The sequence below is a fragment of the Leucoraja erinacea genome, chromosome 14 (genome assembly GCF_028641065.1).
Source record: "Leucoraja erinacea ecotype New England chromosome 14, Leri_hhj_1, whole genome shotgun sequence".
Taxonomy (NCBI): Eukaryota; Metazoa; Chordata; class Chondrichthyes; order Rajiformes; family Rajidae; genus Leucoraja; species Leucoraja erinaceus.
In genome coordinates, this window is record NC_073390.1 from 33,608,971 (window position 1) to 33,626,485 (window position 17,515).

The following is a 17,515-nucleotide window of genomic DNA, read 5'->3' on the forward strand; positions in this document are numbered from 1 at the left end:
ACTTCCCATTCTTCTATCCTCCTATGCACAGTCCCAACCTTTTTTTTCAATATGTCAACCCTTCCTACCTGGAATCAATCTAGTGAATATTCTATGCACTGTCTCCTTTACAGGTACATTCTTCCTTAAATATGGAGAGCAGAACTGTAGGCAATATTCCATGTGCAGTCTCAATGTCCTGTAAAGTTATTTCAAACTTTCCTTGTTTTAGACTCCACACCCTTTGCAATAAAAGTTAATGTTCCATCAGCCTTCTTAATCAATTTCTGTACCTACATGCTAACTCTTTTTGCTTCATGTTGCTTCGGACTTCTAAATTCCTTTGTCCTTGAAACAGTTTTTATTTTCATTCCATGTAAATAATGATGTGTTTTACATTCTTCCTTCCAAAGTAGATAACCTCACATTTATCACATTATACTCCATCTGCCAATTCCTTACCTACTCACTTGAACTGCCTAAGTAACAATGCAGGGTCTTTGTGTACATCTTACAAGTTGGTAATCTTTTATCATCAGCAAACTTGGCTATATTACACTAGGTACCTTTACTCAAATCATTAATCTGGATTATATATAGTTCAGACCCCAGACTAATTATTATGGCACCTCAACAGTTACAGATTGCGATTAACGTGTCGGTCTTTAATTTTGTGGAATAACCCATTCTGGCAATCCAAATACACTATATTTACTATTTGTCCTTAATCCACCGTGTTTGTTACATCCTCTAAGGAATAGCAAATTTATGAGAATGAAAAAAACAAATTATTATTTAATATATACTTTCTACCAGATTTCTGTGTAATGCCACTAACAAAGTAAAGGAAATTGTCAGTAGCTGTTTGTAATCCATGTACAATATTCTTAAAACAAATTATTGAAAGTGTAATTTCTGCCAATGTAGAATTTTAAAGTGTACAATAAAAACTATTTTTCAAAGTTGGCCTCTCTGGAATTTACTTGCTTAAAATCAAGAAGAAATCTGTACATATTGTGTGCTCAACCAGTCTTCAAGCTATAACCTACCCGGTCTCTAGTCAACATCTGTGCACGATTCTTGTGAATTATTTTGATGTAGCCAGGGGGTTGGATCCAAGCTTCCCCATCCACTTGTACCGGGACTCCTTCATCACCGAGGATTGTAATCTTTACTGAACGGCACTGGGGGTGGGGAAGAAAATGAATCAAGGTTAAACAGGGCATAAAAAGAGCTGTAGAAAAATCCACTGTTCTAACATTTGCTCTCACCATCTCTATTCCACATAACAAGAAAGAAGTCAAATATTTTCAATCAATTTATTCCTTTGTTGAATCAAAACAAATAACCTATTTCTACGGGATTGATAATTGTGCAGTGTTTAAGATGAAAACAAAACTAAGTACACAACCTCTGAAAGAGTTCACTGTTTTAGCTTGCTCTAGGCTTAATATTAAATTCCCGGCTCAGTTATACAATTTTGTTTTTTGCTTATTTGTTCTCAGGCTGTAGGTAAGGTCAACAAGGCTGATTGATCCAATCTAGTGGTGGTATGGCATCTTCCCTTAAAAGGCTGCTTTGTTTCAGTAACACCAGTTTGTAGTACCATAGGGTTAACCATGGCATGTGGATGTAAATGTGATAGAAAGAACAGCAGATGCTGGTTTAAATCGAAGGTAGACACAAATACTGGAGTAACTCAGTGGGTGAGGCAGCATCTCTGGAGAGAAGGAATGGGCGAAGTTTCAGGTTGAAACCCTTCTTCAGGTTTAAATATACGTGCCAAAACAGATGGTAATAGCAGGTTTCATTCCTTGAAAATTGGTGAATCAGCAGAATTTTACAATAATTCCAAAATGAAATGGATATTTCACTTTTTGTTTCCAATCAAATGATTATTCCATTTACTGAATTTGATTTTCCAAGGCATTTTTGATTTGCTTTCATATTTATAGCAATGGTTGTTTTATTCTTTCAGTTTAATCCCTTGCATGAAGCGTCCTTTCAAATTGTAACAGAGAATTCAGCAAGAACATTTGTTTTTTTATTTGTGCGACAATCTGAGTTAGTGTCAGTTTGAGTAATGTTATATCAACTGTATGATCAGTTAATCTTTGATTTAATCTTTTTCTGTGTCTTTTGAGATACTATGAAATAAAAGTATTGAATTTGCTGATCCGAAATTTGTCACATAGGTTAGGATATTAGTGGAGAGTGAACAATTGAAAGGGGAGGCAAGTGTCAGATCGTTCATAATGTAACAAATGATATAACATGGGATGACATCCCAAAAGAATATTATGAGTCATGAAAAAGACTGAAGAGCAAGGCTTAACAATAAACTTGCCATTATTTTCAGTATTTTATGTTCAGTGGTAACAAGAAATATGAGTTTAATCTATTACTGGAGAGAAGGTGCAGGAGGTTACGACGACACTGAGACCAAGAATAATCTGTGCAGAACAGATCACTTAAACAAAGTGGGAACAAATATCCTTGGCATGGCAATAAAGGTTGATATGGAGGAGAATTGACTCAATCTGGTTGAGTGGAAGAGGAAGTAAACAAGCAGAGAATAAAATAAAACAAGCAGGGTGACCCTTCTTACTTGAGTAATTCGATGATGTTGTAAATTGATGACTCGTGAAACTGCCATTTGCATGCTTCCAAATACAGCCACTACTTCCAATATCTTATCATCAAAAGAAGGGGCTGTGAATATCTGCAGAGTGAAGAGCAAGGGTTAGGTCAGCAATTATATGATTGCACATGAGATTGCAGTATTGAGCATTGCTGTGCAGAGATGAGTACCATGGCTCTGTGGTTCTGTCTACTATATATCAAAAGGAATACTCCATGTGCAATCCCCTTTATTTTTATATACCATCATTGGCTCTTAAAGTTGTACTTACATCGTCTTCCTTGGTTCCACCCCAAAAGTTGGTACCACCAGCATAGCTGGGGATGTTTAGCACTGCAATACCCTGCAGGCTAGGCAGGAGAATGCGCTGTCCATCACACTGCATTATAGAATAAAACAGAAAAGTTCAATACTGAAATATAGCCGCCATCAAATGGTCCAGATCAGCATTAATAACAGGAGTAAAGCAAAACAAAATGTCTGAGGTCATTGAATATAATCAATCATAATATACACAGGGACACAATAAGCCTGTTGCAGCCAAACCAATGCTTAAAAAGGTTAATCATGATTGTTTTTGCTATGATGTTTTGCAGCACTATACATAAAGACAAGAAACATGTATACCTTGTTTAAAATACTTTGTCAACCTGCTTTGTGACTTACAAAGAATTGTGCAAAGAATTATTCACAGATCTCTTTATTCTCGTATCCACTTTTAAATTGTGTCTTTACTTTGTTATGCCCCTTCTTTTGTCAAGCAAAATGTAACGCCACATTTCTAGGCATTAAATGCCATCTATCTGTCCATTTCACCAGCTTGGTGCGATCTTCTTGAAGTCCACTGCTATCTTCCTCACAGATCACTTCACCTTCAGGTTTTGTGTCATTTGCAACTTGGAAACAGTACTCTGCACACTTAAGTACAAATCATTAATGTATAATAAGAAAAGCTGTGATGCCAGCAGCGACGCCTGAGGATCTGTATTGCACATTGCTGAGGACGAGTCTGAGGAACAATCTTTTACTATTACTGTTTCTTGTTACTTTGCCAATTTCCTATCCATGCTGTTCCATCCTCTTCTGTGGTCTTCAATCTTGACGACAAGCCCATCACGCACCACTTTATCAAATGTTTTTTGGGTCCATATATACCATAACAACTTCATTGCCCTCATCGACTGTCTATGTTACTTCGTCAAAAACCTCAGACATGTTATAAATACTCAATTGCATATCTCTGCAATTTCCCGGCAGATTTGCTCCACTATTCTCATCACACCTCCAGCCGATCATATTCTGTCTTTGATTATTCCAGAATATCCCCTGCAATAGTCTCATTAATCCTCCTCTGTCTTTTCTGCACTATCGTTTTGGACCACCAGTTACTTAGAGATATTTGAAAAACATTCCTGCCTTTAGCTGTGGCTGTTTTACCACAGCTTCATAACACTACATGGTTAATTGCACATGCAACCCGCAAAACATGCTTTTTACATTTATGTTGTGCACTCTAAACCTTTCTTTCTTTGACCCCCCCCCCCCCCCCCCCCCCCCCCTCCTCTATTCTCCCTTGGACTGGTTTTGTTTATAATCTTTCTATTTCTTCTATGGTGCTTTTCATCATTTCTGTATCTATTTTTTTTATTTTTCAATGCTTCCCTACTGTACCCTATTCTTTACCAAATAACATGTTTTAATTCCATTACTTTATTTAAACCAAATGCTTTCTTAAATTCATTGGGATTTCTGTACTTCTTTTACTCAACAGGACTGTTTTTACCAATTAGATAGAGCTCTAGTGGCTAGTGGAATCAAGGGATATGGGGAGAATGTAGGTACGGGTTATTGATTGGGGACGATCAGCCATGATCACAATGAATGGTGATGCTGGCTCGAAGGGCCGAATGGCCTCCTCCTGCACCTATTTTCTCTTTTTCTATGTTAACCTTAACATTAATGGCAGTCCATCTCCCTTGCTTCTTTTAATAACTGGGGTTCTCTTTCCCCAGAGAATTTATCTCTATCTCTTGTGCTGCTTTTAAACATTCAGAATTTCTCCCATTCTCCACTTATTAATTCGGGCTGTGCTTTCCACGCTCCTTTTAAATGATCTAGGGCTGTGTTTCCCATGCCCCCTCTAAGCTCACCAGGGCTATGTCTCTCGTGCATCTTTTACCAGAGGGACAGAAACCTCAGTTTATTTTTTGCACAGAAGGACACTGTTTTTGAAGGAAAAAAGTTAGCCAGAATACCCGAGAATGTCTTGTTCTTCATCCATTAATACTGGGGGATATTTTACGGCTACCACAATAGGCAGCTCGGGACTTAGTTGAATATCTGAAATATTATACTGGTGTAGCATTGTTTGTCCATGAATTGGGCCTTGAACTCACAATGGACATGGACAATCAACATGGACAATGTTGCCATGCACAGCATACATGGGATAGGGCAGTCTGAGCTTTACTGCATCTGACCCCTGTATTTCACTCAAGGCAGCCTGGTGAAAGATTCATTCCCCAGCTCTAACATGTGATGCAGGGAAAAACCAAAACAAATTACTTAAAACGTTGGCCAGAGACATGCAGATGGTCTAGAAACGGTGGAAGTGAACAGGATGCCTACCTCTAATAGTACTTTCTGCTCCAGGTTTTTGTACGTTCTGTGTAGCAGCTCCTTGGTTCCAAGAACCCCATACCACATCATATTTTTTGTCCGACTCCTGAGAATAAACTATAAAAAGTTAAATACAATTCATAAGACACTAACAACAAATAACAAATTTCATCACTCTGAGTCAGAATGACGTCCCAGTCGATTCTGGACTGGTCGAAACTAAATCTGAGGATTGATGTCTGTCACTTGTGAATACAGAGTAGGAGTAAAATTGACCCAGTCTATGATTAAGGTTCAGGCCAGAGTGCACTACCAGGAATGAGAAGGTAACTGAAGAAGAGAATAAACATATGGAACAATGAGACAAAAGTGATAAGGAAAGAAAGTAGAGGAGGAGGGAAATTCAACCATAAATTAAATTGGCCATAATGAAAGTTGGTGGGTTAAGTATGATCAGCAGCATAGAGATTTTTACTTCTGCACAATGTGAAGTGCAATGTGAACTGCAATGACTTCTGTCATTTTGCTCTTCATCTGATGTTAACAATTATCTCCTTCAATGTCATGTAACATGAAGCGTGGAGAAAGTAAACTAAATGAGTAGCTTTCAACAGTGCTCCGCAAGGATGCGTTCTCAGACTGTACTATACTCCCTGTTACACCCAAGACTGTGCAGCTATATTATGCTCTATGTCCATTTACAACTTTGCAGTAGACGGAAGAGGACCATATCACGAATATTGACGAGACGGAGTACAGGAAGAAGGTAGAGAGCTTAGTAAGATGGTGTCAAGACAGCAATTTCTCCCCCAATGTAAGGAAGACAAAGAAGCTAGTTATTTAGTCCAGGAAGCATGGTGGGCCACACACTATGCCCCAATCAGCATTAAAGAGCACTTCAAGTTCAAAGGCATAAATATGACCAACATTGAATCCGCATTGAAACTAAGCACGCCAATGCCTCTACTGAGGAAGTTCAAAATGTTGTCCTATAACTTTTAGTAACATATACAGATGTAGTGTAGAATGTATACTATTGGGTTGCATCACAGCTTGGTTTGTGAATAGCTCTGCCCAATGAAATTGCAGAATTATGGATGTAGCCGTCCAGCAAACGTATCAACCTCACCTCAACATCATCAACTACGTATACTTTACGGTGCCTCAGGAATGATGGCAAAATAATCAAAGACCATTTTCATCCTGATCATTCCATCTTCTCCTCTCTCCCATTGAGCAGAAGATGCAAAATCTTGAAAGCGTGTACAATCAGATTTAGGAACAGCTTATTCCCCTTTATTATCAGATAGAATGGTTCTTCCATAAGCATAGACCTCCAGCCTACCTCATTGGAAACGTTGGACTTCGCTCTGTAACTGTACTGTTATAGTATTTTTAAAGAATATTCTGTATCTTGTTTTTTCTTTTTGCCCTACCTGCGATACATTTACATGGCTTGATTGTACTTATGTTTAATTTGATGCACAAACAAAAGTTTTTCACTGTATCTCGTTGCACGTGACAATAATAAACCAGCGGGAGGACCAACTGAATCTCGGTTTACTCACCTGCATTTTTCTGGATGTTCGTCACGCTTGTTGTTGAAATCTAGGGATATTTTTGCATCCAATCCAATCCCAAAGTAATTGTTCATGACACATTTTTCCATGTACCCATTTCTGAAGAACAAAATAAATCAAACTTAGTTTTATTATCAATAAGATTGCACAGGTAAAATATTTCAGTTTATTTCACCTTGCAAAGGTATATTCACCAGCTGGGAGGACCTGACCCTGACCCTGACCCTGGGAGGACCCTCCCTGACCCTGGGAGGACCCAAACCCGACTCTGGGAGGACCCAACCCTGACCCTGGGAGGACCCAACCCTGACCCTGGGAGGGACAAAAATTGAGAATAGGGATAATGAATAATGGGTTTCAGGAAACAGAATCAACACTTGAAACTTGAGTCATGAACAGGAATACATTTGAGGAAGGAATATAAAACTAAAACATAAAATAATCCATACAACTAAGTTAAATTTAATTTATGGAGTGAGCCAGAAGAATTTGCGGTACAAATCTACATTGTCGTCTGTACAAAAGGATTATCGGAGATGACTATAGATTTTTTTCTACAGTTTCTTTATTTTTTTTAAATAACATGTTCTCCCTTTTTCTTTAATAGACACTTCTGCTGATGAGATAATGGGTTTGATGAAGCCGAATAAAGTTACAAAAATAAGAAAAAAATTAAAATAGGTTTCAGGGCTAGCTTACAGTTTATATTTAGTGTCAAATTAGGCTTGTCTAAGGTTGCAGTGTGTGGGATAATAAATACCATAACATTGTCTCCCAAGTGAGGAAGTGACAACAAGGAAGAGAGACATAGCTAGTCAAATCTTTGAAGTGAGATGCCATAAAGCAAATGACCAATGTTTATGGGGGAGGAGGTGATAGAGGAAGAGAGACATAGCTAGTCAAATCTTTGAAGTGAGATGCCATAAAGCAAATGACCAATGTTTATGGGGGAGGAGGTGATAGAGGAAGAGAGACATAGTTAGTCACATCTTTGAAGCAAGAGGCAATAAAGCAGATGGCCTATGTTTATGAGGGACCAAGTGACAAAGAAGAACCAGGGAAGTGGAAATAAAATGACCTAAAGCAAATGGCCAATGTTTTTAGTATATCTTGTACCATGTAAACAAAAGGCCTTTGATGTGATGCAATCTGTGGAAACCTTTTCCTGTACCTCTGACATGATTAATGTCTGTGGAATGTGCTAAGGGGACAAAAAAACCCTATTTAAGGCAATGTAATTCTGTTGTTCAGAGAAGAGGACCGAGGACAGTTAAGTGTCTACATTGGTCACTTAGCTGGAATCCTCGCTCCCTTCCATCAGCCGATGTTAAGTAAAGTTTTGAACTGGTCTACCAAACAGTTTGTGTGGTGTCTGTTTATTAAGAAGCGAACCTGGTTTAGTTGTTATAAAAGTAACTTTTTCAGGTTCACTGGCTGCTCCCTGGTTGCGGCCATCATTCCTGTATCTGGCCATAAAATCTGGATAAATACCATCCTGGTATGACCATTAATGTCTACACTTTCCGATGCCTACATGAGAGATCCTCAGCTCCACTTTTTGCCTCTATCCTTCATGCAGATCAGAAGAGTGTGCAATTCATTCTCAAACTTGCAGTACTCCCACTCTCACTCCATCAACTTTGTATTAGCTAAGGAGACTTTCTTGCCAATTGCTCTTGCTTTCATGAAAGTGCTGGAAGTGACCTGGGTACTGACTCACAGGCAATTAACTCCTCTCTATCTACCTCGCCTCACCACTCTTCACTACTTATTCCAGACTGTGTGCCCAAACACAATGGATCAGTGTATTCTGCAGATAACACTTGCTGTACCAGATCTGAGAAAGTATGATGAATTATACGCTTTACGTAATCTCAACTGCAACTTCCCAATGAGCACTTGATGGGAGAGTGGTGAATGCTTTATCCGGTATCTAATCCACGTTATGCCTAATGTGGGAGCATCAATAAAACAGCATGGAGGTGTTTTAATTCTCAGTATAACACACACTGCATTTGACCTGGGAATGTTTGTTGGGACATTTTAAAGGAAGATTAAAATTGTTTGAAACTGCTCAATACAATGTATGACCTGTAAGTAAGTGGTACTTGCATCAGCTGTAAAGAAGTGATTAATAATCCTCATCTTGAATGGCACAAAGATAATTCATAAAAACAGATTCTGGAATTACACTGTGAAACTTTTGAAAACAGATCAAGCCATTTGAAATGGTATGCCAAACACAGGGGGAAGTAATTTGAGGATAAACAAAAAACTGCAGCATCTTACAGTACATACAGAGCATCAGGTTCCGAGTTTACAGAGTCAGCATGGACAAATAACATTTTGCTGATGACAGATCCTCCAGCCAAGGAAGCAGCTAATCCAGCTCGTAAACCTGAAGGGAGGTGTACAGGACAGAGTCAGTGACAAGGTGCAGCACAAAGTGGAATCAGCCACACCCCCACCTGAATAAAAGGTGTCCCCCGAGTTAACATTCTTGAGTCCAGTATGAAAGCAGCATTCAGATCCTCATCCCCCCACCCCACACACTTTGTGACACATGATGTCCCAGATGGTGATGTCAGGTATTGAATTGAGAGAGGAAAGTCAAAAGACAAAATAATTTGCAGATTATTGTGAGAGACTAACAGCAGGATCAGAACAATCCATGCTCCAACAATTCAAGTTAAAACTCAGAAAGTTAGAATATCTAGTTCAAATTCTATGTTACAGTTGAGAGATCCTCAATGTGGTACTTATTTCTGGTTATCCTCCATAATTTGTTGAAGTAATCTGTAATATTTTACTGCAGTTTAGATCTCTCCTTGAACTCTGCATTGATTAGCATTGCTGATGTGATCTCACTGGGCAACCACAAGAGGTCCCTGTGGCATATCAGATTTAAGTTTTATAAAATCACTTACTTGGATAAAGAATCTTGGAGTTTAACATTGGCAAATTGTCTCGATTTCCTGTTGGAGTGGGAAGTGAAGAGGAACTCCCAATGGACAGGTTTCCTTTACTGATCCTCCTCTCACATGGAGACTTTGGCACTGCAATAAGGACAGCATATTGGTCTTCATCTACATTTTGCTGACTATTGCTTGGTCAGAATACATCCATTTACACTTAAGATATATCCAAAAAAATGATTTAAAATTTGGAAGAATCCCATTATGGATGGGACTACAATAAGACCTCAAACCAGCTAACTTCTGCAACTCAATGAAAAATGACATATGTTTGTACGTTGCTTTATTTTAAGAGCTCATATTCAGTTCATTTCGAAAAACAGGCACCTTTCTTGGCAGGCTCGAGAAATAAAAACAATCGCTGAGTTTGCTGCTTTGAGTTTCTGAATCGTCTGTATAAAACAAGGTTTTATTTTTACCGTTTGACTAAATTTCCTGATATTTCCTGTTTAAAATTCTTTACTCTAAAAGCCAGTTGCAACAATCAAAGATCATTGCCACTTTTTCCATTGGATATTCGACAATGTCATTCCTAGAACTCAACATTGTTTGCATTGTTATTTTACAAATTTCAGTTGGTGCAATTCCTACCCTCAGACCTTAGTTGGTATTACTGCAGGCCCCAGACAATGAATGACATTGTCCTTGCCTCATGACTTCAGTTCATGTCCCTTTACTCCATGGAGCATGAACCTTGAACCACGTTTTGATTATTGACATTCTCCCCTGTCCCCAGTAGATGGCATCCTTGCATGAAACTTTGATCTTCAGCTTGCAGTACTTGGTCAATGCACCGTGCAATAAATTCATTTTTGCTCAGCCTTGCTCAATGGCACCTTTAATATTTTTGCAGTGCGTAATTCTGTCGCCTTGTCCATTTCCATTAACATAAAGTATGTTCCAGCTTTGACCTTATCCTAAACCTTAATCAGTGACAATCTTGATAAACAACTTAGTTAATTGTTGTTTCTGTGCTATTTCCATTCATTTCACTCACCTCTTTTAGTGCCATCCTCAATTGCTAATCAATTTTATTTTCTTATAAACACACCTTTGCTCTTTCTCACAAGCTTTTTATAATAACCGTCAATCTCACTCTAGCCCCATCTTCTTTTTCCTTGGTCCTTCCACAACATTTTTTCTTTATTGGGTAGGAAGTAGCTGCAGACGTTGGTTTACACCGAAGATAGACACAAAATGCTGGAGTAACTCAGTGGGACATACAACATTTCTGGATAGGTCTGGATAGAAGGTATGGGTGAAGTCATCCATTCATCTATCCTTCTATCCAGAGATGCTGTCTGTCCCGCTGAGTTGCTCCAGCATTTTGCATCTATCTTTTTTCTCTACTGCTATCTTTCTCCATTTCCCTCCACTATTCTCTTGAAAACCCAGAATTCCTTACGCACCATCCATGGGCACGCCAACCTCAGCTGCGTTTATGTTGTGCACTCCTTATACTACTTCATCATAGGTAATTACTTATCCAAAGTTTGATACCTTTCCTGTTGATCCTTCCTTTAATGTTGGTGCTATATGAGGAGTGCAGAGAGATTTTGTCTTCGTTTTGGGTGTCTTTTCCTTCTTCTTCAGAGCAAACACCAAAGTTATAACCTTCTTGGTCTTGTGTCTGTGCGTTCTGTTCATCAACAGCTGAAAAATGCAAAAATAATAGGATCATGTTTATGAACTTATTCAATATAGGTTAGCTTCATAATAGCTTTCTTCTCTCAAATGTCTATCTCATCCAAAATAAAGATACATTAATAATTGATGGCATACTGCTATATTTAAAATATGTGTTGATACAACAAGTCTGTGGAATTCTCTGCCTCAGAGGACACCCTCTGAGGCAAGGGAAGATGGACACCTGATTTGAGAATTGAGTGATTGGTGTAATGGGGATGTGAAGCGGCCCAAGGACCCAATTAAACATTTTCTTTAGTTAATGAAACCCTTGGGCCATTCACATCCTCCAAGGTTGATGGCCACAGGATTAAAACTATCCTAGAAATACCCAACAAAGGGCATCCTCAGGACAACATGATCCAAACCCCCCAGCAGTACACAGAGATATCACAGCGCAGGAATCATATGGAGGTCACAGGTTTACGGCACAGCAAGAAATGTCCAGTTGAATTTCATGCTTCAAACTGGAAAATCATATAAACCATGAATACAAACTGGTTGCAATTGTAGTGCAAAATGCAATCAAATATTCAGAAAGTAATGTTTCAGCCATGAAAGGAAGAGTGAATCATATCTCAGTTTGGTTGTTGCTAATCTTTAATTCAATGGAACTGGAGCCTGACGTTTGTGTACAAAGTGGTATGATACCTTTGTATGAACTGATCAGAATGCCTAATGCCTGTAGATATTGCACAATTACAGAGTGAGCTGCTGTTGATTTCTCACCTTTTTCAGCATGTTCTATGATCTGTCGTATTGCTTTCTTCAAACTATTTGCCCGCAACATTAATTGCTCCCTGGGCCGGAAGATCTGTGGCCTGGGTGAGCAGGCTGGTCTTTCATCGGCAATGTCGCACATGATGTTGGCTGTCTCGCCATCTTCCTGCTCCTCTGCAATTGTTGGCGGTGGGTTTGGTAGAGAGGATATTGCCTGAGATTCGTCACTGAGTGTTTTGAGCAGCGAGTCCAGTTTTTCATTAAGGACAGAGCACTGTAGTTAAGAGATAACATAAATAAGTCAGTCCTATTCTGGCAATAAACTATGATCGTGGAAGGATGGATGCAAAATATTGATTTATGGCTTAAAGCAAGCATTAGGAGTTAGACACAAAAAGCTGAAGTAACTCAGCGAGACAGGCAGCACCTCTGGAGAGAAGGAATGGGTGACGTTTCGGGTCGAGACCCTTCTTCAGACTTCTTAAGCATTAGTAGTTGACTGTTGAGGAGTATATTAAAAACAAAACTGAGCATGGGTGCTCAAGGATATGATCGCGCAGAAAATATAGCAAAACATTTATCATTTCTAATGATAGCGCAAAAAAAAACTAATGACATAAAGATCTACAAACAACTGCTGGGAGGGTAACGTAGAGATAAGACAGCATCCTAGTCCTAGGTATGTATGTTCCTACATACCATTCAACATCCTCATATTTAACCATATAACATAAAAGCATTTACTGCATACTTTCTTGCTTGTGGCATTCTCCCAGTTTTGTGAATGAAATTCCAGTTGCCATTTTATAGTCCACATTACATATCCAATTCGTGCAATCTATAGTCTACTTATTCAATTTGGCCACTCTCCCGCTGCTAAAGAAAGGTAAAAGCTGATTCTGAAGAAGCTCCATTAGCGTGCAAAGTCAGCAGAAGGATGTCAGGGGGAAATCAGTGAAACAGATGATATAGCTTTTTATCATTAAAGGACAAACTACTGGAGGAACTCAGCAGGTCAAGCAGCATCTGTGGAGGCAAAGCAATGGTCAATATTTGAATTGGACCCTAATAAATTTTGCAATGAGCCCAATGAATTTCAAGGAAGTGCTAGAAACAGGACCCCGGTGATTTCAAGGAAATGTTTGAAATAGAATCAGGGCAGTTTAAAGGAACCCAGAGTAGATTAGGGGGAGCACAGGAATCTGGTCTTGGCGAGCCTAATGCCGTATCAATGATATTTTCAACCAGTGGAATAGTTGATTATCAGAGTTTCAAGAAATGTGCGGAGTGTGAGATTAAAAAGTGTATTCTGTTCAGTTAAATGGGTCTCACACCTAGTGGTCCCATGCACAAGGAATTGAATAGTTGTTAATGTACACAGTGAATACTAGAAACTGTAGAAATGTACGCCAATAAATGTCAGAGTGACAAAAAAATGGAACATGAATCAGAAGCCAACAGTAGCCTACAGCACTTGTCTTCCTGCATACCTTTCTTGCCATGGTCTCAGATTCTTCCCTGTTCTCTGTTGTCCTTTCATATGCCTTCCCAACCCGGGCCACAAAATCTTTAACTGTTTCACAAAGCACTCTGTAAGGAGAAAATGGGTTAACAATGCACATGATATTATTCAATCACGCACTTGGTACATTTTCCTCTGCTAGGTATAATACTAAATAGCCTCTATACTTATTTTAGTCCACTAATTTGCAATGGCTAATAAAGCCATTAAACTATCAGCACTGCCAATTCATTGCAGTAAATTCTTGTGATTAATGCATTTTAATTAAACACATATATATACTCCATTGCACACCTCTGTAATGTTCAGTCCAAGTTCTGTAATGTATGATTCTGAGACAGCAATTGTCCTTGAGCCCCCTGAGCCATGACGGACACTTCGCTTCAGTGGTGCCCATCCATTCTGCCCACTGAGCACTGAACTGAACTTAAGAACTCAAATCCCCCTGAAATTATGTGCTTTGCAGTACAAAGTCTGCTTAGTCCTTCATTGTGTTGATAGGGCCACTCCGAATTCAAAATAATCACAAACAAAGGTCAATTACTATTTAGCAGTGCGATAAAACTGCAATGAATCAATAATTATTATTTTTTATCTCATGCTTAAAGTTTTACATTTTGACACCTTAGGTAACTAACTATCATTGAATTAGAGTAACTGCTGGGAATGCTCTTTGGGGCCAGAAATCGCATTCCTGGTCAATAAAGACCAAGAAGTTACAGCACAACTATATTTATTACAATATAACTTGATTATATCTTTCGCTTTCATCGCATTTCATCTGATTTTTGTTGATAAGTTTGAGAAAGCTAAACTGTTCTTAATGCCAGAGTAGTCATGCACTGCAATTTTGCTTCCACTAGTCAAATGATATTTGATTCAAATTATGACAGCAGCTGTTTCAATGCTCAGAACAGTGGCTGCTATTCTGATTTGAGGAAAAAAAGCCACTTTATACTTTGGTCTCCATTTAGAATGGGATCAGTAGAAGAGGAGGCAGCTGGATAAAGTAATAAGGGTGGAGGAGGGAGTATTTGAAGTAATTCAGATTGGTAAAAGTCATGAGCTGGCATATTCCAAGTTCTTCTTGTTACAAGATACTCACTTTGCTGATGATATTACCACCGAATGCTGATCTGATGTCAGGATTTTGGACAAATGTGCTGCAACTGAATCCTCATAAGATGAAATCTGCTGCACCTGAGCAAAATTGGAATGATAAGTAAATCAGCTGCTCTTACAATTTACCCGACACCACTTCAACAAAATAAGAGGGCTATTGTTTATCTTGCCTGGGACTAATGGGGGGGGGACGACGACTCTAGAATACAACCTGGGCAACCAAACCTTCAATGAGATTAACGTGTTACTCAATATGATCATGTTTGATTTCTATCTTTTACCATTGGAACACCCATCAAATCATCCCTTACTCTTGTCATTTTTTTTACCATTTGTTAAAAATTATCATTGCAAAGGAATTGTGATTAGAGCTACATGCAGACATGACACAGAACTCAGATTTAAAAGCCAAGATGGAACTTGCTAAAATCTGCAAACATCTGTGCCCCATGGCGAGGTTATATCTATGAACACTTCCCCTTAGTCGCACTATAATGTTTAATATTATAATGTGTACAATATGCTATGTTTGAAGGATTACCACTTCCTCACCAGGCGGGTGATGAATTCATTAAATAACCATTGTTTTCAACTAATGAAATCGATGAAACTGAATTAAGGGGTGGCTCCGTAGCACAGTGGCAGAGTTGCTACCTTACAGTGTCAGAGACGCGGGTTCGATCCTGACTACGGGTGCTGTTTGTACGGAGTTCTTTCTTCCTGTGACCGCGTGGGGTTTCTCCGGTGGCTCTAGGGTTTCCTCCTACATCCCAAAGCCATTCAGGTTTGTAGGCTTCAGCAAAAATTGTAAATTGCCCCTAGTGTGTAGGATAGTGTTAATGTACGGGGATCACTAGTTGGCGCGGACTCATGCCGAATGGCTTGTTTCCACGCCGTATCTCTAAATTGAACTAAACTTCAGAAGGGCAGTACAATGTGCAGCATGTGACCGAGGATAAAATTCGACTCTATTTTGTTTTTCTCTCATACTGTGCAACTCTTTACCTCTAAATCATCACAGAAATCTTCTGTTCCTATTGAAGAGGAGGGATGCCGAGGGAGTTTTGTTTCATAAACCATGATACCCCATCTGTAAAAATAAAGATAACGGTTAGTCATTCTTTACTGGTTTTTCATTTTCTGAACGACAGTCCACTATCTTTAGTTACATGCCATGCTCATTAACGCACTTTTAGTCATTCACCTTATGCCTGGCACCTCTACTCCTTTCCTCAGCATGCACCATTCCCTTTCCACCACTACATGTACTATTAACCCTCTATGGCTGCAGCATTATCCTCCTTCACAATGTTCCAGCATTATCCCAATCCCACTGCCACAATGAATTCCCTTCCAAATATTTCCAACTAACCAGAGTTAGTAATGTGCATCCACAGTGAATAGCATCTACCATATGTAGAACTTCCTGTTACCTGCTCTCTGCTGTTTCCGAGTTGCTCGGCCCTCATTCCCTGAACTGGCTTGTTTATTAACTTCCAAGAGTTGGTAATACATGCTATTGTCTCAGCAATATGCACAGTATGTAGTGATGTTTAGTTATTAAGTCAGTTAACAATTTTATCTTTTCTCAATCACTAACCATTTTTGGTTCCATCACAAATCTTCACTGCTTATGGATGGGTTTCCTTATATCCTCTCTTCCTTGTTAATGCCACATTTTGAGTTAGCAATTCAACAAACATAAACAAACGCCCAAGCCTAGAATTTCAGCAGGTGACTTGACTTAGCAGCCGAGATTGGGAATTGTAATTAGAAGCAGGAACCCTGACCGCTTAGTTCTCCAAAGATTAAAGGTGGCAAATTCCTTATGTAACAATCGTGTACATTAATGAAATCAGTATAGAGGGATATAGCCGTATCTCTGAGTTATTAATAGAAAGGATAGCCAGTGCATTCTCAAAAGTTCCTCTCACCGATCCAGCATTTTTGTACTTGCTCGTTCCAGTTTCTCCAGGATTTGTGGAAGTTGCGTGTCATCATCACAGGCTGATCCCCATCCCAGCACTCGTGCTAAGTCATTCCCTGTGCCCAAAGGTAGTACTCCCATCTGGCACTGAAGAATGTTTAAAGTTATAAAAAAAGAAAATAGACCTAACATCAATTTCTAGAAACATCTCATCCTAAAACATATCGCCTTTAAGCCATTATGAAACGCAATCTTCTTCTTTAAACTGTGTTCAACTTTGGAATATAACCTCCTGAACCATATATCTCTCAAATGTTTGTACTATACGACCTTCATAGGCTGCGGCAAGAATATAATAGTTCGGACATACAAATCATTGCTTCGACTACCACTGGGAGTATTATATACAGTATCAGAGGATTTTGTAGCAATAGAGAATGTAGGAAAGATTCACCTGGGTATTGTCTGGACTGGAGGGCTGTAGTTGTAAAGTGAGATTGGATAATCTGGTTGTATTCTCATTGGAACAAAAGAGATTGAGGGGACTTTATGGAGGTTTACAAAATTATGAGGGGCATAGACAGGCTCGATAATCAGTAATTTACAGAGTGAAGATTATAATTTAGAAAGACAGTCGTGGATGATTTCTCTTTCACAGACAACAGGGAGACTCCTCTCTAATTATCCAGTTGAACTTTAAGAGGGTCCCAATTACAGCAACTGGTATATCCTGTTCTCAGATGT

At 39.0% G+C, this 17,515-nt stretch overlaps 1 protein-coding gene across 6 annotated transcripts in view; it reads right to left on the minus strand.

Moving 5' to 3' along the window:
* Positions 1-17,515, minus strand: part of LOC129703558 (diacylglycerol kinase delta-like) — a 121,551-nt gene that overhangs the window by 24,472 nt on the left and 79,564 nt on the right. For 5 of the 6 annotated variants that reach the window (XM_055646133.1, XM_055646137.1, XM_055646138.1 and 2 more), the window contains 13 exons: positions 16,779-16,918; positions 15,850-15,934; positions 14,828-14,922; positions 13,691-13,790; positions 12,210-12,474; positions 11,295-11,447; positions 9,747-9,875; positions 9,109-9,217; positions 6,808-6,918; positions 5,249-5,345; positions 2,892-2,999; positions 2,588-2,701; positions 1,029-1,163 (listed from right to left, as the gene is read on the minus strand). In XM_055646133.1, coding sequence (XP_055502108.1) covers positions 1,029-1,163; positions 2,588-2,701; positions 2,892-2,999; positions 5,249-5,345; positions 6,808-6,918; positions 9,109-9,217; positions 9,747-9,875; positions 11,295-11,447; positions 12,210-12,474; positions 13,691-13,790; positions 14,828-14,922; positions 15,850-15,934; positions 16,779-16,918 — 1,641 coding nt within the window. The remainder of the gene's footprint in view (positions 1-1,028; positions 1,164-2,587; positions 2,702-2,891; positions 3,000-5,248; positions 5,346-6,807; positions 6,919-9,108; positions 9,218-9,746; positions 9,876-11,294; positions 11,448-12,209; positions 12,475-13,690; positions 13,791-14,827; positions 14,923-15,849; positions 15,935-16,778; positions 16,919-17,515) is intronic. The other variant, XM_055646134.1, reaches the window with a different exon arrangement.